Genomic DNA, 27934 nt, shown 5'->3' with positions numbered 1-27934 from the left:
AACTTCCGTTTCCAACGAGGCACTTCTTAATTTCAATAAGTCTTTTATGTCCATGAGCAGTTGAACAAGCCAAGATCCCAAGGGGTTCAAGTCAAACCAAATAAACAAGCTTTTAGACATCCTACTAAAACTCAAAATGTTTTGAGATTAAAGGCAATAACTCTGTAAATAATGAATGTGCAACTTGAAATTTTGCTAGAGTTTATTCTTAGACCAACACAATCTATATTCTTATTTCAGAACCAATATATACTTTTGAAATATTCATTATGGACCCTGTTGATAAAGCAATGAAAGCTAATGGAGTTCATTCAAGAAGCGAGAATGTTTACAAGGTTGCAGAAGCTAAGACAGAAAAGTCTCCACTAGAGCACACAGTAATCACCACCAAGCGTAACAAATTGTTACGCCGTAACTTTAATCTTAACCCCACAACAAGTGGCCCAACTCTCGTCAACAGAGATTCAAGGGTTAGGCTGCAGATGGAAAATCTAAAACTGATGAAATTTCAACAACATGTGACAAAGAATGAAAAAACTGCAGTTATAAACCAACACGCTTCTATGAATAGAATGAGGGCCAGATTAGCTACTTATCAAAGATGTACTGCAGGTATGCCTGAACCTGATGTTTGACATACAGAGAATCTCAAATTTTCAGTTTTTAAGTCACAGCTAAAAACTCATTTGTTTAGATTCTCTTATCCAGATTAGAAACGGATTGTTTTATGTGTGTTTTAATTGATGAGAGACTCCTTAAATATAGCGCTTTGAGCATGTGTATATGGATGGATTATTAAGCGCATTATCAATATACATTATTATTTATTATTATTACTTTAGAATTTGTTGGTCATTAAATAATCTGTGTGAAAAATGAACTGGTGTCTTCAAGTAAGAGTAAATATTATTCCAGTAATTTGAATATCTAGGACTAAATTAAAATAAACATAGTTTCAATATTAATTAGATTTTATTGTTTTATTTGATCTATTTACCTGTACTCTCAGAATTTTGATGTAATTCCTGACCCTCATACAGAATATACAATATAGTATCAATGAAATATTATGTACAAATAGACATATTCCTTGTACATGTTTACTAGCTAAATACAACCACAAATTAAACAATAATTTTACCATTTGGACATACAATCATGTGTTTAAGTCAGATGTCTATTTAGTAGCAGGTGGATGAAACTCAACATATTTCAACATACTGAATTTAATTTGGATGAACACTGATGATGTTAATTTGATTGCCTTTTTTGTGTAAATGTGGTTTGGAAAATTACAATCTGTCTTCATTCAAAATTTTACATCTGTAGACCAAGCCAACGTTGATATATAACAATTTAGCCAAAACAAAAATGGCCTTGGTCATTTTTTTGGAAGGTACAGTGATAGGTAATCTCCCTGTTATTGATAATCAACAACAAAATACTAGTAGTTATATGTTATAAGATGCATGGCAAAAACTAGTAGTTTATTAAAGTGTCATGCATTCACATAATGCCACAAATTGATTGCAAACAACCAGCAGAGTTCATTTTTTAAAAAGATAATTTAACCACATAGCAGCAACATATCAGATCAATTCCATTTAATATTTTCTTTAGATATAAATGTTTAAGTAAACAATAACTTAAAATTCACAATTTAAAAAAATCATGAGAGTCAGTTTCATAAATTCTGAGGTGTTTATATATTTGAAGACCAGATTTTACATAGCCACTATCAGCTACCATATAGTGCCATCTGTTAAAATGATTAAAGTTATAATTAATCACTGTGTCTTGTAAAATGTTCACGGAACTAGAATTACATCATAAATTCTGCTCCAGAATAACCACGCTGATTTAGGATATATCATGTTGATAAAGATTAATTATAATTCTATATGCACTAAAATATTGTAAAAAGAAAATTTTGCTTATATAAAATATATACATGTAATGGGTTCCAATACATTTTATGCAAATTTATGCAGGTTTCCTGTTTTAGCATCAACATATTTTCCCCCAAATACTTTGTTTTATAAACCAGGATAAATGTATCGGTAATTGAGTAATATTACAATTGCAGGTTTATAATGGTTCCAATACCATAACCGGTTATAAATATTGTCAGTTAAATATTATCCCTTTTATGTCAATAAATAATATACCAATATACATTTCCTATAATATATACATATTGAGTTTTTAATACCATGTAAATTAATGAGAGAAAAATACAGAACTGTAATTCTTCACTTGATTTTCTGTTCTCCAGGATCACCTGTAAAAATTTTCTTATTTTTTTGAGAAAAAGATTTAGTTAGAAACCAAATTGACATGATTCAAGTGGCTATTTATATATCAAGACTTTGAAGAACAGAAAATCAAATTGGTGTGGCCTGTCTGATATAATTATGCATTCTACTTTGGTGGGGTCATTGTTGCCTCCCTAATCTATGTCTTGTTTTAGACACATAGTTACAAGCAGTAAGATCTTTCAACTTTCCTCCATAAAACATGGTAAAGAATGCCTCAATCAATATTCTTTTCCTCCATAAACCACAATTCATCAACCGATCATTCTCTACTATATATCGTTGGTGAAGTGTCAAGAGGGTGTATCCAAGAATTTTGAAAGATTAAGAAATAGAACCTTTTGCATTTTAAAATTTCCACAAATCAAGATACAACATTTGGACACATGATAGGGTGACCCACCATAAATAAATATCTCCATATATCTCGACAATTTCGCCACAATATTTATATATATGCCAAGCCTCAAATCAGTTTCACACAATTATAGTCACTAAATAAACGATCATGTTGTACTTAATAAGCTATGACCATTAATCATCTATAAATAATAGACTGAAAACTGGTTCCATGTGTCGTCCATAACATCCAGACACTTTTGAGTAAAAGATAGGTTACGTGCCCTTGTTTTGAAATTAGTCTCGCTTAACCAGTCTATCGACCATTCTAGGGCTGATTGACAGGTCGGGATAATCAAGACTACTTTTTTACGAAACATAACAGAAAGCTAGAACAAGAAATTGAATTTAGAAATGAGCACGTTAGCTAGCTCAACAATTGTTTTAAGAAGCTTGTAAAAGTAAAATGAAACTACTGCTAGTATCATGTTCCTGTCTAACCGAGTGTTTCTGAGATATTATTTGTACTAAACCAAAAGATGCCGCTCTTAACGGTACAGTTAATGATAAAGCGATTTAAAAAATGAAACGAACGTAATTTCTAAATCTGCTGTAATAACCAAGAAGCTTAATTTCACTGCTATTCAAAATCGTCAACAATAATTTTTTTACGGCTGTAATAGTTGATAGATTTGTAGAGAATTGCACGTGCCATGGCTATTTATAGTATCATACTGTCAGAAAGTTGGCCTCGACACGGCGAATGTGCACGCTTCAGTGGTAGTCTCGAACTATCAGCGGTGGACTGTATTTCTGTAGGTGCGTGGGCCACCCTACACATGATACTCAGAACAGTTCTAATTGGCAGAAAGATACACAGCTTAGACAAATGTCCATATTAATTGGGAAATTTTAAAAATGCAAAAGGTTCTATTTCTTAATCTTTCAAAATTCTTAGATACACCCTCTTGACACTTCACCGACGATATATAGTAGAGAATGATCGGTTGATGGGTATTTTGTTACGTTGTAGCTAACTACTTTGACTTTTCTGGCATTAAATGTAGAAATAAATTGATCTACAGGTTACTACATGTATATTTTACTTTCAGAACACATTCTAGTCTACTATTAATTTAATTTCTTGTAGTAATATTGTATTGTCCCATTACAGTATACACACACCATAATTTATACAAAAAACAACTATCAACAACTGATAAATTACATGTAGTATAATATTAATACAGTAATATCCATTTCACATTATACGTAAATCAACAAGCAAGACAAAAATTTCTTATTACGCATTCGGACAAATAAAAAGATTTCATTAAATACTACACACATGACTAAATTTCTAACCGATGCTGGTCATTTAGCTTTTCAAATACATGCATATACCACCATTTACACACAGAAATAAAACATACATTCTCTCTGTGCCAAATTATAATTGGCCATTATTAAACCTTTCTTACTCTCTCTCTGTATCTGACAAAGCAGAAACTCATACATTCAAACTACTCAACCCTCTGTAGCTGACCTTTGTCTCTAGTAGGCCATCATATTTTGTTACAGGGTAGTCTGAAAATGTCATAAATTTTTTTATATAAATATAACAATCACTTCGACCATATCCAGATGCTTGCATAAATATAATTCTGTTACTTCTATCATCATTTCATTACGATCACAAGTGTTTTGTATCCACTCATCCTACGATAAGCCAGCATATGATTCCAGGCAGTACTCATACATAATCAATTGCACGTTTGACAACCATTATATCAATAAAATAGTTTAACTGAACACAATACAAGGAGTTACAGGATTTTAATTACTCCACAATACTGCCTGGAATTAGACATCTGATGTTTGTCGGGCAGCACATTCATATTTGTTGAATGGTTGTGACTAATAATGAAAGACATCATCAAACATAACTAGACTGATAGTTTTGAAGAGTTTTTTTTAGGATACGTGAGATAGTTCCATTAACATATCATGATGCTGTGCTGATAAATTTGAGACACTTTTTCTTACATCACAATTTATTGAACGCACCTAAAAGAAGAAAGAAAATAGACTCATAGACAATCTTAAAAATAAACATGCATAGAAAAGTCTATAAGCTAATTTATTCAAACTGGTATCTTTATTATTAATAAATACACTCAAGCATATACTATTAAACTACATTAGAAATGTATAAGAGCTATTCCATTAAAATTAGTTGGAGACATAAGGTGGGTGCAACTTATTATAGACACCCTCTACTACTTTCAGTAGAATATTTTATTCATAAAAACTGCATGCTAAACATGGGCGGGGAGCATTAAACATGGTGAGTCTCGCTCACCACCAGATCATGTTAAAAGTGGTATTCACACTACCGCTAGGTAATTTTAAATGAAACATCTGTAATCAGTCATAAAAATTAATGCTTCGCTTTTTTTATTTACTAGAACATACAGAACATTTAACTTACCAATTGCGTAAAAAAAGGTGTTTCTTTTGGTTTTTCTGAATATCTTTCAAATTGATCTAAATTATCTTGTAGTTTTAATGTTAATGTATCATAATTACTCCTAACAACTTCCAATACCTAAAATATAAACACATTGTTATTTCATTATTACAGGCTTATTAAACAGGTCCATCATGTTATTTTTTCAGTCATTAGAAACATCACATTTTCAGTTTGCAAGATTGAAAGTGTGACTTGATTAACCCCAAGGGAACATATTTTTGACCTGTCAACAGTGACCCATACTTTTCAGAGAACACAGGGCATGCTAGAGTACCACTGGGAACAACACCACCCAAGTAGTATTAAGTCGGTTTGAAATGATACCCACAGATATAGTTTAGCAAGGTGCGTCTTAAACACAGAACCTTAATTTTCTCGCAAACACCTTTTATAAACTCACTTTGCGTATAGTACAAAGATAGGTTGCCAGGCAATGAAACATACACCCACAGCAGCCAAGTCGTCCGAGCAGTCAACAAGAGTTGTCGCATATGTTTTCTATTGTCGGTAATGAAACATTTATAATACACTAAAATCTGATTAAGAGTAACAACTCATTAAGTAATTATCAGAAAATCATTAGAATTTGTTTGTTTTAATATCATGGATTTAGCTGTTCAAGTTATCAAAACTCATTGAAAATCAATATACTTGTTCGTCTCAAGACCTTAAATTCTGTTTATCAATCTAAAGTCAATCGGATATTAACTTTAGCCTCTAGAGCGTCCACAAGATTTTTCCAAGTGATCAAGGGCCATAACTCTGGTAGTAATTATCGGAAATCATTGAAACTCACTGGGCTTTTTCGTCTCATGACCTTAAACACTGTTTTATAAATTTAAAGTCAATCCGATATTAACTTTGGCCTCTAGAGCGTCCACAAGATTTTTTGAAGTGATCAAGGGCCATAACTCTGGCAGTATTTATCGGAAGTCGCTTAAAATCAATAGGCTTCTTTGTCTCATGACACACTGTGTATATAAGCTAGACCTCTAGAGCGTCCACAAGCTATTGTGGGTGTATATAAAAATGAAATGAAATGGGGTTTAACGTCCTACTGTTCTGCTCCGACTGGGCTAATGAAGAAAGGCATAGTGTGCTATGAGGGAAATTTGCCTGGACAGCGGCACTATCGAATTCCACGGGACAAGGGACCTCATTTTTTTCCCCATCCAAATGACTAGACAGCTGTCCTGCATCACTGATAAGGGGAAACCACACCGGAAAATTCCGATGAACTTTATTGGCCAACACCAGAACCGAACCTGCATCCCCCAGGTTAGCGAGTCAGCATCTTACTCACTTAGCCACTGTGGCTCCTGCATATGATACATCCATGTGTCCTATACAATACTTGGAAAACATAATTACCTGATCTTCTGTTAAAGAAGAAAGATTATTAGCAGCTGACCAGGAATCAACCTTTGGTGTAAAATGATTTATAATTGCTCTGAAATGAATCAGAGGAATAGATTTTACTCTATAGCTAAACTACAGTTATAATAGGAAGTAAATTACACTAGTCTAACTGGTTTGGGTAAAGAAAAAAAAAAAAAACATTTCTTTAGAACTTGTTCAACTAGTTTGGGTGAAAAGAAAGGAAATTATTTGTTGAAAAAAATCTATAAAAAAACAAAAGACAAAACTTAGTTATGCTCTGAAAACAAATTTGTGACAGACAAACCTGCTGCTTTATGCCCCCAGTACGAGATATAAGATATTACTAGAATATATACCTGACATTGACTAGATTATTAGTTAGCCTGGCAGCTGAATCTTTATATTCACCTTCTGTAGTAGTATATCTCAATGCTAAAAAAACAAAGAAATAAATTACAATCAAATACATCGTTTGTTTATTTCAGAAAATTGTCAGGTTGAAATGTTAAAGATGGGTTCCCGCGTACAAACTGGGTGATTTAATGGTATATATGGACCAAAAACATATTCAAACTAATTAATTTGTCATAATTATGCTTCAAATCCTTCTCAAACATTGTAATTGCGAAGGAATGCCCTGCTATTAAAATTCGATCAAACCAGGTCATGGGAGCCAGAGGAGAATTCATTGCATACATAAGATGATGTTGTCTTTAATCGCTTACTATTTACTAAAAATATCGAATCCTAATTAAATTCTCGGATTATCCACTACCCGCATTTTTTTCCGTCATTTTTATCTCAGAAAGTATTGTACGTCTAACTCTTCATAAAATTTATCAACTTGTACATCAAACGCTCAAGGTTCGCTTGTGACCTTTGACATCACGCGTGCAGAAGTTCCTAATCACCGGGCTGTTGATTAGGGGAACCCTTACATTTTTGTCCTGTATACGTTCCATGAGTGTTTTTCGGGGGAATCCAGTATTTTTCTAGTAAGATTGGATATCTCTACTTTACATATATACCAAAATTGCCATACTTTTATTGGAAATAACCAACCAATAAATACTTTTCTGGGAACCGATATTTAAATAAAGATTATCAGTTCTACAGATATTTTTCTTCAATAAACGCCCTTCATCAATACCAGATATGGGGTAGAGGTTTAATGATCACTCAACACCAAAAAGATCATTTTGGAACTAACATTATGGTATATCATTTCAATTACTTTCTTGCGTACCCAAGCCTTTTACAGTGGGAAGAAACCAGAGAACTTTGAGAAAATTTAGGTTATGCAGATGAAATCCCTGGTCACATACACATGCAAGATTGAAACTACAGCCACTTGAATCGATGACAGAACTAAAGCCTCACCCAACCTTGCATTCCATCTTTCTGTTATAAGCAATAATAAACAGTAATTGTATTCCATAGAATTGTGACCTGTATATTCCTAGTTCAATTACTAAATGTTATTGAAACAGTCCTTCTCACAAATTGTTAATTTTTCTTTGTGATGCACAATAAAATGTCTTAAATATAATTAAAGCCTAAATTCCTGGCTCGCACTCTGCCTTTAAGAGAATAAAGATTTATCTATGTTATAATATATGTACATACCCATAGAGTAGAGATTATCGAATACTTGATGCATTCGAATTATTTCATAATATAATTCATCGTAACTGTTAGGATTAGGCAGAAAAGTATCACCATATGTTACAAATAAGTTAAATACATTGACTACCTGAAAATATAAAATAACAGTAATATTACATATTTAATAATTCTAATAGTAAAAGACTGTGACAAATTTGCTCCTTACTTATAAGTACAATAAATAAGTATGTGTTATAGTTTACTGCCCTATCCAGTTACTAAATGCCTCTTAAAGATTACAATAAATAGGTGAAAGAATCGTCGTCTGATCGGAGATAATTCAATGATTTTGACCAATAACAGCCTAGATTTCATTATCAATTCAGTTTAAACTGAAAAGAAATGTCTATATTGAAAACCAGTAGTGCACTTTACACCAGACAATTTCATTGGATAAATGAAACAGCAACACATATAGATAATATCATTATTATATATAATTAGTACATAATTACCTTAGAAGATAGAATAAAGATGTCATGTTTTTTAATAAGTGCGGTTTCATGTGACATTACAAACTTTAACAGATTGATTAATGCTGAAATATAAGCAGAAAATAATATCACAAAATATACCATTAACCAATTTTCTTCACAAAGTTTGGTAACTGGTGTGAATACATCTATAAATGCAAGTACATACAGAAGTACATTCATATGCAGTAAAAAAACCATTAACAATTGCATTAACTGCTCAGTGCAAGGTTTGGATTATGGAGATTGATTAGAATATATAAGGTACTGAATCCTACCTGTCCATAATTCTTTCCAGGGATATTGTAATCTAACTCGACATTTCTTCTGATAACACAATACACGATGTATAATACCAAGACTTCTTCTACAATATTATAATCAGTTTAATTATTATAACACAAAACACAATGTATAATACCAGGACTTCTACAATATTACACTCAGATTAATTGTTACAACACAATTCACAATGTATAATACCATGACTTCTACAATATTATAATCAGATTAATTATTACAACACAATACACGATGTATAATACCAGGACTTCTACAATATTACAATCAGTTTAATTATTACAACACAATACACGCTGTATAATACCAGGACTTCTACAATAGTATAACTAGCTTATTAATTACACACTTCTTTATTAAGTAGTAATAACAGAATAGGAATGGGTTCTACATGTAATTACAGACATTTTTAGTTAGGTATATACAGTAATAACAGAGGCCAGAATTAGGTCACCAGAAATCGTCCTCAGCTTTAGAAAATAGGGTCAATAAGCTTCCATTCCAATTCATATACACAATTCTTTATTCAATATTATTGATAGCAAAGGAATGGGTTTTAACATCTCAACACAATTCTTTAATACTGACAGGTCATAACTAGGGATCCTTAGCCTGCCCCAACCAGCCCCACCACTTGCCTAGCTGTCACACCTATGCGTACTAGTAAATGATCCTATAATAGGGAACGCTATATTCACATATCTAGGGAGGTTTTCAGTCTGTTCATGGATGTACCTGTATTAATATATAAGTTTTCTCTAATATTCTTAACGGAACTGGGGTAGTTAATATTTACATGTACCAGGTTCTAAAGGCAGGGTTAAAGTCTCAACACAATTCTTTATTTAGTAGTTTTGACAGGTTTTAATATCTCAATAAAACTCTTTATCCAGTATTTTTGACAACAAAACAATTTGGTCATTCTCGAATGTACATAGGATATGTTTAATGCTGTATGGTTAATTAAATGACATGTACGATGTAGGATAATGATGGTGCTTGCAACAGTTCTTCATTTCACATGCACCACCAATTTGTACACAAACCCTTGTATTTATCCGTGACTAAGAAACTTTACAATTACTCATTATTATATTGGAACGAAACAAGAAAATTCAGGTTGGGATTCGAACTGCTAGTCATTAAATCCAGTGAGATTAGGTCACAACATTAAGCATTTTTCTTTGCCTAAGGGTATGTCAAGAACTTGAGATGACATTGGCTACCATTGGCTACTGATGCCCAATATAAGTTCTAATGACTATTGTCACTTTTTGCTAACAAAATTTACTTACAAATAGAGTTCCATAGGGAATAACTTCATCATGTGACTCATTGTAAATTCAACCATTAAATCTGTCAAGAGAGGAATCAGAATATTATTATTGGGAACAAACACTGTAACCCCGGTATCGTTTAATCTTGTGTATCTAGCACTAAATTCTTTCACATTCGTTTAATATCAAATCTTTGTTTAAAAATTTGTAAAAACTGTTTAAAATCATCATAAATCGTTTAATTTGTACTTCTGTCCAGTTTAAAGCTGGCCATTCAATTTTGATAATGCGTGTCCAATTTACAAGCGTTTAATTTCTCAATCATTGTTAAAAAATAAACAACCCAATTGATTAATGATGTATAATGATTAATATTTGAACAGTGATCAGGAAATTAAATACTTGTAAATTGGACACTCATTATCAAAATTAATCAGTCAACTTTAAACTGGACACATGTACAAATTAAATGATTTATGGTGATTTTAAACAGTTTTTACAAATTTTTAAACAAAGATTTGATATTAAACGAATGTGAAAGAAATTAGTGCTAGATACACAAGATTAAACGATACCTGGGTTACAGTGAAAAATTGGGATTAACACAAATCAGCTAAATCAAATGTATTAACATCAAAAATCTGCTAAACCAAAACTATTAAAAGTAAAAGTCTACAAATGCAAGAAATGATGGATCGTCAGGAATTATACAATACCAATGTAATCAATGAACTACACACACACATACATTTCTACTGGTTATAATATACCTAATAAGGAAGCCACCAATGGTCTAGATGTCAGATATTTTTCTATCTTTACTTTACGATGTCTCATTGGCTAAAGTAAAACAAAAAACCTTATATAATTGCTGAAGTAAAAAAACAATCTTTCAAGAAGTTTTTTCAAATATTTAGAAACGTAATATATTATGTAGAGGATGAAAAAATCAGAAAGATAAATAAGGAAATATGTGTTATCATTTATATAAATTGTATAATTATCAAAAATCTTCATTGTTATCAGATGATCTTAAAATTATTGTATGTTAGACTTACCATGCGATGTAATGGAACTCTAAACGTCATATTGACGTCATGCATCAAGGAATTGGCATACTGATCCTAAAATAGCAAATTCAATTTGAAATTAATTGTATGTAATTCATCAGTTAAAATAACTTTCCTTTAAAATAGCTTACCAGTAACATATGGGCTATAAACATCAAATATGTGTCCACCAGCAGTTGTTTGAAATGAATAGGGGTTATCATCTAATTTTTCTGCACATTTTTGCAATTTCAAACTGTCAGAGGATTTTCCACATGCTGCCAATGGTATACACAAGGCCATAGATTTGACTGACAAGACATTTTTCCTCGCAAGATCCTTATGAATGTAATGTTGGTGTAATACACATTAATAAAACTGATCTTACCTCTGCTATACAAGTTAATATTATTAAACACAGTTTAGCATTATTATGGCGTACTGTATCTACAATAGAAAATGTACAATAAATATCTTAGACCTTATATAGCATTAAATTAAAAAATATATATTTCAGAAAGAATGAAATTAATACAATCTGTCATATCGCAATTATTTTTAAAATAAAGAATAAATATTGTAAATTAACTATATATACTATTCAAAAAAAGTAGGGGATATTTGATTTTTAAGTGTTATTAAAGTCACCTAATGAAACTGACGAAGAAACAAATGACAAAATGAAATGAAGTTCACATTCATCGATTTATTCCAAATGATCGTTAGACTAAGTAAGGCACAGACTGACCATTATAAGGGTAAAATGATACCTGGGGTCAAACAGCAAAGTTACCACAGCATCACAACCAAGTCAGTAACGGGTAAATCCTCCTCTGTTTGCCAAACAAGCATTGATCCGACGTGGCATACTCCTAATGAGACGTCTAAGGTCATTTTGGTCCAGATTGTCCCATTCCTGTTGCAACGCAGCAGCAAGTTCTTGGACATTGGCAGGACATTGTTGACGTTGACGTAACCTCTGTCCAAGCATGTCCCAGACATGCTCGATGGGGGAGAGGTCGGGACTCAGTGCTGGCCAAGGTAATGTGGTGATGTTCTGTTGTTGGAGGTAACCTGTAATGATCCTGGCCCTGTGACATCTTGCGTTGTCATCCTGGAAGATGAAACGGCGGCCATGACGTCGTGCGAACGGCACAACATGGACTGCCAAGATGTTGTCCCGGTAGTACTGGCCTGTAACACGCCCTGCAACAACATGTAAAGCCGTTCTTCCAGCAACAGTGATGCCTCCCCACACCATAACAGAACCACCCCCAAATCGATCATGTCTGATGACGTTAACGTCTTGGAAGCGCTCGTTTCGACGACGCCACACCCTCCTACGTCTGTCCAAAAAATTCAACAGTGAACCTTGACTCATCTGAAAACATCACATTGCTCCAGCGTCGATTATCCCAGTGCTGACGATCCCTACACCAACGACGTCTTGCCTGAATGTGATGATCTCTCAAACAAGGGATCACGCGAAAACGTCGGGCACGAAGGTGACCCCTATGCAGTCGATTCCGAATCGTCTGGCCACTCACTCTCACACCAGTGTCTGTTTGAAGACGAGCGCTGATCTGATTTGCTGTGATACACGATTTCTCAAGGCCAAGGTACGGATAAATCGATCCTGGGCTTGAGTTGTCGCCCTTGGTCGACCTGAGCGTGGTCTGTCCTGTACAGATTGTGTATCACGGTATCTGGACCATAGCCTGCTTATGACAGACTGAGAAACATTCATCGTCCGCGCCACAACCGCCTGTGTTGTGCCGATCTGTAGCATGCCAAGGGCACGTAACCTTTCATTTTGGGTAAGCCGACGCATATCAAAATTTGTTTTCTGGTCACTAAAACAATTAAACTGATGTTTCCACCCTGGAATTCAATGCCACAATGACTGTAACATTCAAAGTCAGAGTCGTGCAAATCTTGGGTTGGACCCCCATGATGATCCCAAGCATCACCTGCATTCCATGCGGTAGCTATTGGTGCGTTTGGGCGTCACATGTAACTGGAAATGTTTCTTCTGTAAGGTTCTATAGTGACTTTTTTCGTAGTCATTTGCATATTTTAGTATTATGCCCCCAAAATCAAATATCCCCTACTTTTTTTGAATAATATAAAAGAAATATTGTAAATTAACTATATAGAATTAACTATATAAAATTAACTATATTAAATAAAAGGCCACTATATCTGTCCATCTTTTTTATATCAGATATAGGTTTAACAGACATCGATTACCATCAATTCAATCATGATTAATCATTTTATTGCTTCTGATGCATGATACTGAGGTCCAGTGATGGGATTTTGCCCGTATATTCCGGACATGTCCGACCCTATTTTCCAAATGGCCTAAATTGTCCGACAAGGAATACGCCCAATCGGACATCAAGACATGGTGAATAATATTCAAAATTACAAAATTAATAGTGTACTGAGTGTATACATGTATCTACCACTCAACCTAATTATCGTTGATAATAGGCTGGATTGTATCAATCCAAAAAGAGTGATTATAAATTTAATCTATGTGATTAACTTGGGGTTTCTCCATTATCAAACATTTTAATCTCCTTGATGTCAGTTGACAACATCTAGTAACTAGTCATATATGTCACATATCCTATTACATCTGTTAATCTGTCACACACATGTGGTTATAATACAATAACCGAAACAAAAGTAGAAATCTCGCGAAACGAGTGAAATTACGAGAGATGTAAAGGTGACAATTATCACATGGAAAATGTCTGAGAAAAGATTCTATTTTGATGCATATTCTAGGGTTTATTAAAATATTTTGAATGGGGTTTACGTTTTCAAAAAAAGAAATAAACAAGCTGAGAAATTTCGACAAATATTCCGAATTCTATTGTAGTGTAACTATTTAATTGCGATCAGAGTCGAGCGCTATTATTTAGCAGATGAAGTCAACCGCTCTTTATCTCCATCCATATATTAGTCGAAACAGAGTATAAGACGAATGCTGAACTTTTGCTGAAAAAAAGTGTCGCCCTAGACCCCGAAAAATGTGTTAAATTTGGAGGAATATTACTGGCATGAATTTGATAAAAAGTACGGGTTGGCAGTATTCGACTTGCTTTCATTCTATCGTATTACGACAACACATAATTTTGTAGGAATATTACTGACATAAATTTGAATATCACACGGGAATTAAATATGAAAAATAACAAGGTGCACCTATTTGAATATTTTGTTGACACATGATTTTAGTGTGTGGTCTAAAACTGCCTACTTAAATAACAATGAGAGTTATGTACCTTTATTTTCGGTAAAAATATCCGACAATTTGATTTTTTATCCTTGCAAAACTTTCAAAAGCTTTTAGTTCAACATAAGAAAACATTAAACTTAACATCATTCATGGGGAAATTTATTTTTCAGGACACGGAAGAACTAAAATTTAAATTGGTTTAGCCTACAAAATATAGGCAATAAGCAAATTATCTGTACTTTATTTTGTTATGTTACAAAATAGAAATGTGTACAGAAATTAACCAGCAGGTGCCAGGCAAGATACGCCCACATTTTAAAAGAGATAAATAGAGAACAAGCTAAAAAAAGAAGCGAGTTTTCGAACAATCAGGGGCCATAATCCAGGAAGTTATGGTCTGAAATGTGCGAATATCGAAAGTTTTAAGTTTCATCAAAATCGCATAAAATTTGTGAGGGTCCACAACCTTGGTATTACATACTTTTACACTATTTGCGTACAAGGATCGACAATTTTGTCCAGAAGTTCAGATTTTTACGAAATTCAAACTCATCCTTTATTGATGTGTAACGGTGATATATTTAAACGTTTTTTAAAATTGAATACCAATTGTGACTTCTAGCAGGAAGTTACGTTCAGATATGCACGATTATCAAAAGGATAGATAGATAGATAGAAATGAGGTTAAGTAGTTTCCTTTATAACTGACCAATCAAATTCATGTAAAGTGATATCTCATTAGGAGATTTCGCAGTAGATTATGAAATTTGTCACACAAGCGATATCTGCTGTAGAATGTATTATTGGGTGATAAAATATACATCTATTCCGAAATCCACACTTTAGTTTACATGTCTAAAAAAGGGTCTTACATAATGCCTTCTTATTCCTATCATAATTTGTTAAAACTGATTAATAATCTTTTTATTAAAGTACAGTGGACTCTGTCACATCCGATGTCTGATCACTCCGGATTGCTGTGACATCCGACATGATTTTCATGTCCCGATTTATTTCCTTATTACTTCAGCCAAAAAAATCGCTGGTAAATCCGGATTCTGTATGTTCCGGATTACGACATCAATCAGCCGTCCTGTCACATAATTTCCATTGAATCAACACCGGTGGGTGTGAAGCATCCAGTTTATCGGTGAGATTAAAACTCAATGGGTGTGAAGCCAGAAAAGATTAACAAGCAATCACCAATCAATTATCGGTGAGATTAAAACTCGCAAGTGCCGGTCTGTGTTGATTACTTTGATAATGTTATAAATTCTTTGTTGATTATTTTACAATTTATAATCTCTTGTAAGAGTGCGCTTGGTATTTGATTTTAGTTACTCATGTCAAATACCGCGACATTATATAAAAATTGCCGCGATTGAAGAATCATTATACATTATTGTATTCAAAATGTCTAAACGTCCTGCAAAGCGTGCCCGAACAGATTTGACATTAGATGTAAAGCGGCAACTTATAGCAGATTTCGAGAAAGTTCCACGACCTGCGCAGAAGGAATTAGCCGTTAAGTATTCAATTGGCCGAGCTACAGTGTCAGACATATTAAAGCGTAAAGATGAATTAAACAGGAGTTTGCCGATAATTTAAACTGCAGTAAGAAACGATTTTACACCAACTCAAAATTTGATATTTATAAATATATTGTACGCATGCATTGATATTACATGTAAATGATTTTATGAATATATTGTACGCATGCATTGTTATTGTTAATTATTTAATGTAATAAAATTTTGAAAGTACAGAAAGGTTTATCATTTTTAAAGGGAATAGCATTCTGGTGATTCAAAGCTACAATATAAAAATACTTCCGGTTTTCGAAGTTACAGTATTTCCGGTTTTGGAGAAAGCTCGGTATTTCGACACGCTGTGTGATCAGAAATATTGTAACGATCCCGTACGATGTCGGATGTGACAGAGTCCACTGTATAATGAATTTGATTTGTGTCAGATATGCTTAATTATCTTCTTTGGTGTTATAAAATTTGAGGCTTGTTATATTGGAAATATTTATATTATGTGCCATAAAATGTAATTGAAATGTAATTGACCATTACATGATTTTTGGAATGTAATTAATTACATTTCTATTACTCATTACTTTTTAAATCTTCCATTACTCATTACATGGTCATTACTTAAAAAATGTAAAGATTACATTCCATTGCCATTACCCAAGGTGTGTTTAAAGTGTCCACAAGCTAAAAACGTGAATTTTCGAACAATCAGGGGCCATAATCAATGAAGTTATGGTCATGCCAATATTGAAAGAAACCGAGATCTTTTGGAGATAGACCTATTTTTCAAGCTTCGTCAAAATTGGAAAAAAATTGTGACCTGTAGAGTGTCCACAAACAAATTGTGGACAGATGGACGGACGGACAGGGGCGACAGCATAATACATCCACATGAAAATGTGGGCGTATAATAAAACTATTGCATGTGTTTTAAAATTTCTTCTTTGACAGTATTTACCTTTTGTATCTTGCATAACAATAGAACTATATTCTAGAAATGTAACCAATAAGTTAGTTGGTTGTGTAGCATTACTTTCATCTCCATTACCATTTTCTGTAACTAATATCCAACAATAGAAATTTTAGAAATAACATGCAACAACTTTTTTGATACTCTTTCTTTAACAGTAACACCTGATGTCAGAATGGAGTGAAAATTTATACAACATACAATTCAAAATAGACCTTAAATTAGATATCATCTTTCTTGCTAAAACACATGTAGTATAGTCTCCCGAAAGTATCGTCCTATGTATTTGTCTCATATTTCTAAAATTTTGTGTTTATCATAGTATAATGTGAATAAATAAGTACCTTGTAGATCTAATGCTGGAGGTTTTGATAGAACTGGTGATGATGGTGGGGTGGTTGCTGTTGATGGTGTATGTGACTACAATAACAACAATATCTAAATTCAATTCAAGTAGCAAAATAATTAAATGAGTTTTAATATGCTAATCAATTGTTAAATGTAAAAGAATAATGCTAGTATTCATGTCATGTTATTTATGAAATAGCTCTCCCAGAAGGGCTACACGTTATCGTGCCAGGCAGGATACGCCCACATTTTTCAAGAGATGGATAGAGACAAGCTTAACAAAAAGCGATTTTTCGTAACATCAAGGGCCATAATTCAGGAAGGTACAATCAGATATGTGAGAATATCGACAGGAACCAAGTTCTTTGGGTTATAAACATGCATTTCAAGTTTCATTAAAATCGGATCAAATTTGTGACCTCTAGAGCGTCCACAACCTTGATATACCAGATGTTTACACTATTTGCGTAGAGGGGCGGCTATTTTGTCTGGCAGTTTTCGTCTGATTTTCACGAAATTCGAACTCAACCAAAATACGGTGTAACGGTGATATATTTGAATGTTTTTGTAAATCATATAATAATAGTGACCTCTAGAGGGACCACAAGCTAAAAACAGGATTTTTAGTACAATCAGGGGCCATAATTCAGGAAGTTACAACCCGATATGCGCAAATATCGACAGCAACCAAGATCTTTGGGTTATAAACATGCATTTCAAGTTTCATCAAAATTGGATCAAAATTGTGAGCTCTCGAGGGTCCACAACCTTGATATACCTGATGTTTACACTATTTGCGAAGACAGGCGACCATTTTGTCTGCGGTTTTGGTCCGATTTTAATGCAATTCAAACTCAACCAACAATACAGTGTAAAGTTGACATATTCAAATGTCTTTTTAAATCAGATAATAATTGTGACCTCTTGAGGGACCACAAGCTAAAAACACGATTTTTCGTACAATCAGGGGACATAATTCAGGAAGTTACGATCTGATATGTGCCAATATCGAAAGCAACCAAGATCTTTGGGTTATAAACATGCATTTCAAGTTTCATCAAAATCGGATCAAAAAGGTCCACAACCTTGATATACCAGATGTTTACACTATTTGCATAGGGGGAGAAGCATTTTGTCTGGCAGTTTTGGTCCAATTTTCATGAAATTTGAACTCAACCAACAATACAGTGTAACGGTGACATATTCAAACGTTTTTTTTAAATCAGATAATAATTGTGACTTCTTGAGGGACCACAAGCTAAAAACACGTTTTTTTCGTACAATCAGGGGCCATAATTCAGGAAGTTACGATCCGATATGCCAAATATCGAAAGGAACCAAGATCTTTGGGTTATAAACATGTATTTCAAGTTTCATCAAAATCAGATCAAAAACGTGAGCTCTAGAGGGTCCACAACCTTGATATACCATATTTTTACACTGTTTGCGTTTGAGGTGCGGCCATTTTGTCCGGCAGTTTTGGTCCGATTTTCACGAAATTCGAACTCAACCGTCATTAAAGTATAACAGTGATATATTCAAATGTTTTTTTAAATCTGAATAAACTTTGGCTTCCACCGAAGAAATATCACAGACAAGTTATCGGATACAATTACAATGTATATTGATTTGTGGTGTTATGAGGATATGAGGTGTTATTAGGATATGTGACATATATGACTAATTCCTACGTGTTGTCGGCCGACATCAAGGAGACTGAAACGTCTGACAATGGAGAAATCATGGGGTAATCACGTAGATTAAGTTTATAATCACTCTTATTAGATTGATAAATAGTCCGACAAAGGAGAAGCAATGACTTCAGTTCAGGATTGGATTAATGAATTGTCTGACAACAGATTAAGTCAGCCAATCAAGCCAGATTAAGTAGTTAATCAAGGTAGGTGTATAGACGGTATAACACGATAAATACGTCGATCACTTGATTACCTAATCAATCCAGCCTATTATCAACGATAATCGGGTTGGGTGGTAGTTATACACTCAGTACACTATATTCATTTTGGAATTTTTAATATTATTCACCATGTCTTGATGTTCGATTCGGCATATTCCTGGTCGGAAAATTTAGGACGTTTGGAAAATAGCGTCGGACATGTCCAGAATATACGGGGGAAATCCCATCACTGATGCAATGTGATCCAAAGTTAATGAAAGTAATGCAAGAAATTCTTACAAAACACGTACCAGAATAATGTATCTTAATACTATCGGTTAGCGCATGAAAATATATTTTTAAAAAAGACTTACATGAGTTAAAGCTGTTATAAAATTTCGATTAAGATGTATTGCTTCATAAAGAGATAATAGAATTAAATCGTTGGCTCTAGAAATAATAAATATACAAGTATTAAAGATACATTATGTAAGATTTAGATAAAGAGCTGACCATTCTTGCTATAATAGTTCAAAAATAGATAAAGCAAAATAAATATATTGAAAATTTCATTCAAATTACTTTATTCTGATCGAAGATATTATCCATTGAAGGTTTGAAAAGATGTGTACACTGGTTGTTGGAGGGCAAGTCTCCCCATTTCACAAGGAATATGGTCTTACTTTACAGATTCAATTTTCTTTTCTTCGGGCACGAACATATTTCCAACCATATTTGCTAATGATGAGAACCAGCCAGTTTGTTGTTCATTGGTCTGTGTCTGATAATCTCTATAAACAATATATTATATAACATTAATTTTAATAATCTATCGATATAAACAATATTTGATCTTTAATAATCTCTATCAATATAAACAATATATATAACACTAATCTTTAATAATCTCTATCAATATAAACAATATATAACATTAATCTTTAATACACTCGATCAATATATACAATATATATATAACATTAATCTTTAATAACTCTATCAATATAAACAATATATTATAGGTCTCATAATCTCTATAGATATAAACATAAGAATATTTATATATGTAACATCAGATAGTCATCCATATCATTACAGTTTGATTGCTCTGTCCAAGCCTGTGATTATTCTTTCAACATCAACAGTAATAACATTGAATAATATAAACTAAATTGTGGTTATTTACCTATTAAAATCTGATAAGAGAAGTGATACAACTTGAGCATAACCCTGTAAGATAAATAAAACAATAATAATAATAATATATCTATTGATCATCATCATGTGATACTGTGATAATCATTATAAACATCTATTTTTATCAAAATTTGAAAAAGTCCCAGATATGTCTTTTATAAAAAAAACTTGTTTATTTTGGGTTAACAACTTTTGAAAACCTTAACCATCTCATGTGCAATCTATATAGTTAGATTTGAATAAATACAGACTTTCTGTTTCCATGTGAGTTTAGTCATAACTCCCCGAATTCCATCCTATGTTAGCACCTGGCCTTGATATCCTAGTCTATATATCTTCCCAAGTTATTGTTAAGATTATTATATGATTGAATAATAAATTCCTTAAAACAGTACCATGTTTACAAAGTACGTTATTGTTTTCTAGTAGAAGAAAATTAATGTCACAACTACACAATCATGTTACTGTAACAAGGACTGTCTCTGTGGGGTACAAACTCTAGCTATCTAACAGGTACTACCACTTAATTAATTCAATAACCAAATGTAAATTATAGTATTAGGAAATTATTTCAGTGATTGTATGACTTATGGTAACAGTCAAAAACTGTCTCACTTTTATATTGACCAATCAGATAAGCAATATACATTTGTGTATCACTACTGGAATTGTTTAGATTAGTATACAAGATAAAAGCAATTATATATACTTACAGTAAGAGCCAGTTCATCATCTAAAATAGATAACTTCACAATATATGGATTAGCTGACTGAAATAAAAGATTTAATAATATAATTATAATTCTGAATAATTTGTACCAAACAATAACTTCTAAATCCCCACACTTGATTTCAGTATTAAAAAGGGGGATATATGTTATTATAGAAATATAATACTGCTGTTATTAGCCATGCACTATAATCTGTATTTAGTTCTTACCTCATATTTTCTGTATTGAACTAACATAGTGAGAACCGATACAGCATCATGACCTAACTGTAACCGAAACAACTGATTTCCTAAATTCTGAAATTATATTGCATATTGTTATATAAATACTCTATATTACTTTTAGCAGACATTTATATTGAATGACTACATCAAAAATATTTTATGTAAATGTTTCACAGATACCTTTAAATTGTATTTTCTAAATTTGTTTATCGAAAGGCATCTCTGCTAATTCAAGAGTAGCTTTAAAAACTGAACAATTGTTTATGTTTGTATTTACATTCTAATGTCTGCATTTTGATTGAGTTTTCAACATACTACTATTAGGACAAATCAACCAATCAATAAGAAAAGAATAGAATATATCTACATCCAATATCAATAACTTACCAGGATAAGGGACTCGAAAACACTATTATTCATAATATATTCTAACATAGTATTCTGACTGATATTATCTGTCGCCTGAAAAATACATACCATGCAATGAACGTACAATTCCTGGAGCAATTATGGTAATAAACAAATCATAATTTGTGAAAATCTGATATATAATATAAAACTTACTGTTATAAGAACCAAAAGAAACTTGAGTGAAAACTGTTTCAAACTGCATGGAAAATCTCCAGTTAAAAAATGATTGATACTCTCCACTAAATTCTGAAAGCAAAAAGAAAAGAAATCCATTAAATTAAACATGCGTCCAAAATCCACAAGTCAGTTATCATTATGAGCAGAGAACAAAGCATTAATTTAGTTTTAGCATTTATATTTAATTGAACACAATATGTATTTCAATACTCAAATACATGAACAATAGAAAACAGTTAGCTATTTACTTCAGGAATATAACCAGCAGTTGCCAGGCAAGATATGCCCACATTTTGCAAGAGATGGATAGAGAACAAGCTAAAAACAATAGTGATTTTTCGTACAATTAAGGGCCATAATCCAGAAAGTTATGATCTGAAATACACAAATATCGAAACCTTTATGATCAATGCTTTCACCTAAGCAGGTCAGGTCTTGAATTTTCAGTAATTAGCGTTGTCTATATTCTAATTTTTATTCTAATTCCTTTTTAAAAATAGAATGAAAATGTACTAATAATATGTACCTGCATTACTGAATCAGCTGCATCAAAACCAATTAGGAGATTAATAATATCAAAACCATAATTACCAGTACTCTTTCTAAATATACCTCGAATTAAAGCACACAACGTCTGGAACAAAACACATCAACACATTAGTATATATTTCTACATGTTAAACTATCAATTTAATTAACTTAAAATGATATTTCCACACTCACAGGCCACGAAAATTCACACGAAAGATACCAATCGGTTACGTGCGGTCGCGCCACTTCAAAATTACGCGACAGATTTCCTGGTTACGCAAATTGAAATATCGGTTACGTTAACAAATTTCATTAACAAATTTATTCACAATTCATCAATTTTTATACAGGTTGACTTTGTGACACAGGTCTAAATTATTTGTATTATAGAACAAACTCCTTTCATTCATTCTTGGCATTTCATTTCTTCATCTTACTACCAGTACTTTGACAGATCACATATTTTGACATCAGGTATTGCCAGTTGCAAGCAGGTTCATTTAAAATTGCCCCCACCCCTAATTCTTTAAATGATTAGTTATGTCATAAATATCTGAAAGCATACCTTTTGATTTTCAAATACAAAATGAGAAATGAGTTTGACTATTTAAGATGTCAGCTATATTTCCAAAGAATTTACTACGTGTTCATTTCTATAGCCATGCTGTACGGTAGTACCAATGACCCGTATGTATATCGTCAACTTTGACCCCCACCCAGTACATGGCATCACTTGACTGCTAATATAAATGATTTTACTGTCCTGTCTATTTTAATATTATTTCATCACATCAAACTATTCTGTTTCCTTTTGAGACCTTGTTTATAGAGTACCGAGGTTAATAAATACTGTTTGTCAATCAGTCACTACCTATGAGTGAGGCTATCTCATGCTACGTGCTTGGAAGAATGATTACAAATGACAAGTGTAATATGAAGTATGTATGTAGTCTTCAGTGACTGAAAACAATGTGGTAGCTACCATTTCTGGTTTTTAAAGGTCAGGTATGATATAGAAACGAAAATCCATTTTTGGAACTAATTCACCTCTGCAACCAAACCATGACGAGTTAACTGAGTAGTCATTTACATACATCAGGGATCTTAATCGGCTGATTATAGTCGGCTTCAGCCGCTTGATGTTTGAAAAAGCCGATTGATAACACAATTATTAAAATATAGGGATTTAGTGAAGTGGAACAAATTTTTCTAATGTTTAAATGGGGACACCGTGGGATTAAAGTCTTAAACACTTAACCTTAAAATATAATATTAAATATAAAAGAATATAAATTAGTCAAGTTATTTCTTTTAAAAATACATTCACTGCAAGTGGAAATGAATAATAGCACCATTTAAATCTGGATAAAACATGAAAATAGTGTAACCATTTTATGTAACCAAATGGTTACGCAATGGTCATCTGGCATAACCAAAGAAAATGGTTACGCAAAGCATAGAAATTTTGTGGCCTGCATTCATTACTGTGATTATGTTTCATTTATCAAGAATCTGTCTTCATTAGCTTAGTTGGTGCATGAAAAGAAGATGATAGACCCCATTTCATTCATTCATTATCAAGAATCAGCTGTATACAAACCTGTAGAGCATTAATAATTCTGATCGGATTTTCTTGATTTAAACTTTCTACAGCTTTATAAAACAATAAGTTGAAATTCTCCTGAAATAAAAAAGACAAATACTACATACAACATGATTCACACTGGGTTTAACAGTTAACTTTGCTCCAAAAGAAGAGAATAAATAGTTTAGGACAAGAGGGGAAAAAAAGATATCTATTAGATTGTAGTGGATAAAAGGGCTTCCTACTAAAATAATAATCAAAGCATAATAACTTAGTATAGTCCCATAGACAATCAATTACTGAAAGCTGCATGCCTAATTTTACGTCAAGTGCCAAGAAAGATAAAAACGAGTCACCACATTCCAGTAGTAAATTCATAAATGTGTACACTTTAAACTATGTGTGGATTGTGGAACATCTGGTAATTCAATAACCATTCAGTAATAACCAAATTTTGCTCATAGTTTACAGCTTTACTATCGAGAGTAGAACTACAAATCTTAAATATTGAGCAATGACAATAACATACCTTCAAATTGAGTAAACCTTCGCCACTTAACTTCTCTATCTCAGCCTCAATAAACTGGGTATTTACCTATATAAATGATATGACTATAAATATTTTACCTAAGATAACTAATTATAGCACCCAAACATAAACTGTTTACTTGCTGGTGATAACCATCCTTAATAATTAATGTCTTTTATAACGTGCAGACCAAATATCTTTTCTATTCTCTCTTGGTTGACACAATCTATATAAATAACATTCAAGCAAGCACATGTATGTGGTCCCCAGTCTACTATAGCTCACATGGACACATGACAAATTAAAAGATTTTGAAAGAACTATTGAACTCTATTGTCCATGTGACCGTAACAAAAAGTTTACCTTGAGTAAAAATAGTTCATCCCAGAAATTAGCATTTCCTCTGGAAGGATCTTCTCCCTATATATGAAGTAAAGTATAATAATGTAGACAGTTCAAAGATTATAAATGGTTTGTTATTTAATCACAATGATGACCATATTATCCCTTACTCTAAGCCATTTTTAACAAGCTTGAATGATTGTATTTAACATTTACATATGTAGAATGTTCATAAATCATCACACTTGACATATTACAAATGCTAATAAAGCAGTAATTTTTATTCCATAAATAGTTTGTAGTGATTTGAAATCGCAGGTTTTTGGAGCATGTGATATTTGAGACAGATGTGAGTGTGACGATTCAATATTGGGATACGGTTGTCCATTCAAAAATGCCATGAGTTTGGATCTCATAAAAGCACTTCACTGAATGCTATTAGTGCAAAGTGTTAGCTCTAAATCTGCTAGTGTTTGGATTTTCAGCATCGGTATATGGTTATTTTTCATATATCAATAATCATATAAAATATTTTTTTTTTTTTTTGTTGAAAGTGGTAATGCCTCTTTCCAGAACTTTAATTTTATCATATACTGTACATCTACGAAATATACACATGATATATGTATCATGGACTATAGTATTAGTAGAAAACTTGTATCAACTGACTAAGTTGATATTAATCCATGCAACTGTTATACCTGAAAAAATGCTTCATATATTTGAACTATCTTTTCTTTTAAGGCCATTCTACTGTTTGACCCCTTCCTCAACAAGATAACATGTGTTTTCTCTTTAATACCACCGCTCGCCTCGTTACTCATTTTGCTTATTAATGATTTTCAATCTAATACTTAAAATAACATGGACTGGTCTGTATTATTTTATCTGAAATAAAAAACAAAGCCAGATGTGATGGGGGATAAACTGGGACGATTCAGCTTGATCAATACAATTCAAAAACTGAGCCATCATGTATAATACTGAAACTAGTCCACAAAAGCGGAAAGGTGACACAGCTTTAAAATTGTTCCTTGCTCAATTACGGAGAAAATTGAAATTAACAATTTAAAAAGTATATGGTAAATGTAGGACACATGCAAACATTGGGTTAGAAATCTGGGTTGTAAGTTTGCTTTAATGATGTACATTGATCTGCCTAAATAACTGTAGATATAAATAAATACATCATCCAATCTGACTCAGATCCTATTTCGTTTTGTTTTTTATAGTTCAATATTTTGTTTTACTTGTCTTCACAACACTAGGATCTGGAAGAGTTGTTATAAAACAGGCGTTCTAGTTGATGTGAGGAATTAGCCAATGAAACGGGCTATTATGGCGAGTTCTTGGCATTCTCTGCACGAACTGTGGGTAAACCCCTAGAAATGTCAACGCTGATTGATTAATCAATGTCTGATGGCATAGGGTCAAAAGCTGCTCATACGACCCTTGAAGTGACCTCCAAGTACCACTGGTCGGTCAGATCTTCATGTAGTGTAGGCCATCGAAAGTATAAAAAAACGAAACAAAGTACAGATCTGTATTTTAATCAGATTGAACATTATTTCTGCACACTTTAACGGGATAACCAACCTCTTGCGCATTACATTAGAATTTTCACATTCCATCCCTGTGATAATAATAAAGTAAGGCAGCACACCCCTACCGGTACTGTTTATTTTTAGCGATTTTATTATTTGTTCACATCCTTCTTAACGAATGTTATTTTCTTTCACATTATTTTGTTTTCAGCTTTAACAATATGCTTAATCTTTATGAATCATATTACTACTACTACTACATGTACTTACCACGTCTCATAGAAATATTTCTATGGCGTGTCTAATCAATGACGTCACATATTTTTGACGTCAATGAAAATAATTCTCATACATTTTTGTTTCTTTTTTTTTTAAAAAAATAATCATACAATTTAGATCTAAATTAAATCAATTAGAAAAATGAAATTATTTAACATTTTTTTTATCACTTGAGAAACTTATTTTCAAAGGTTTCATATTTAACAACAACCACATCAACTTCACTCTACTAACTCCGGACTTGGGCAATGTTATGAATGTATTATAATTAGTAGTACGAAGCTCTAAAGCACCGTGCAAAGCGCGGTGCTTGAGCAAAGCTCTTTTCCGGTAACACAGGAGCGTAATTAAAAATGTCACCCACAGACTGTTGATTAAAAAAAAATTCAGACCGGAACCGGATACACTGGGCAAAACAGGCAATGCACATGTGAACTTACCAAATCTCGCCCAAGCGAGATCACGTAACTAACAAAAATAATTCTACACACCAAATCTCGCCCAAGCGAGATTACGCGCCTCATAGAACTATTTCTATGACGCGTCTAATCAATGACGTCACATATTTTTTACGTCAATGAAAATAATTCTCACACTTTTTTGTTCTTTTTTTAAAAACAAAATTAATGTATAAAATTTAGATCTAAATAAAAATCAATTTTGAAAAACTAAATGAATTAACATTTTATGAAGGTTTTATATTTGACAATAATCAGCTTCGCTCTACTCAGGCAATGCCTGTTACATATTAATTGTGACGAAGTTCAACTTTCAACTCAAGTACTGACATTACTTAGGTGACAACTGTCAGTGCATGTGGTTCTGCTAATAGATGAAACACCACATGTTTAATTACCTGTCCTTTAAATTAAAAACAACAATCATAATTGCTGATATTTAATAAATATTTGAGTGCAAAATGGTGACAAATAATGGCATTCCCATTTTCACTACTCGATTTTTTTTCTGCCAACACAATTTCTCAATTTCTTAGGTAGACAACTTCCGTTTCCGGTATAGCAGTAGAGAAGAAAACATCTTGTTTTGGAT

General features: G+C 32.6%; 1 protein-coding gene across 1 annotated transcript; it reads right to left on the bottom strand.

Moving 5' to 3' along the window:
* Nucleotides 1–172: 172 nt before the first annotated feature.
* Nucleotides 173–27890, bottom strand: LOC126814620 (armadillo-like helical domain-containing protein 3). The gene is made up of 26 exons (XM_050539893.2): nucleotides 27741–27890; nucleotides 25763–25949; nucleotides 25083–25139; nucleotides 24720–24785; nucleotides 24206–24286; nucleotides 22601–22708; nucleotides 22051–22143; nucleotides 21874–21948; nucleotides 21472–21558; nucleotides 21245–21301; nucleotides 20521–20564; nucleotides 20018–20125; nucleotides 19709–19784; nucleotides 17434–17509; nucleotides 17078–17179; nucleotides 11720–11778; nucleotides 11341–11406; nucleotides 11053–11122; nucleotides 10301–10361; nucleotides 8984–9072; nucleotides 8688–8770; nucleotides 8194–8320; nucleotides 6924–6999; nucleotides 6559–6637; nucleotides 5146–5262; nucleotides 173–4721 (listed from the first exon to the last, which is right to left on the bottom strand). Exons 2-26 carry the CDS (start codon nucleotides 25883–25885, stop codon nucleotides 4629–4631), a joined length of 2073 nt encoding a protein of 690 aa, XP_050395850.1. The 5' UTR covers nucleotides 25886–25949; nucleotides 27741–27890; the 3' UTR covers nucleotides 173–4628.
* Nucleotides 27891–27934: the final 44 nt, after the last annotated feature.

Source organism: Patella vulgata, chromosome 3 (assembly GCF_932274485.2).
Source record: "Patella vulgata chromosome 3, xgPatVulg1.2, whole genome shotgun sequence".
In the NCBI taxonomy this organism is placed as follows: Eukaryota; Metazoa; Mollusca; class Gastropoda; family Patellidae; genus Patella; species Patella vulgata.
Note: the sequence above shows the minus strand (reverse complement) of the source record. Positions and strands in the feature narration are given on the sequence as shown.

Coding starts and splice junctions, on each gene's coding strand:
- LOC126814620 (XM_050539893.2), bottom strand. CDS start 25,885: ATGAGTAACGAGGCGAGCGGTGGTATTAAAGAGAAAACACATGTTATC. Junction 20,126..20,520: donor CTCTTATCAGATTTTAATAG/GTAAATAACCAC, acceptor TATTGTTTATAG/AGATTATCAGACACAGACCA. Junction 19,785..20,017: donor AAGAAAATTGAATCTGTAAA/GTAAGACCATAT, acceptor TATTATTTCTAG/AGCCAACGATTTAATTCTAT.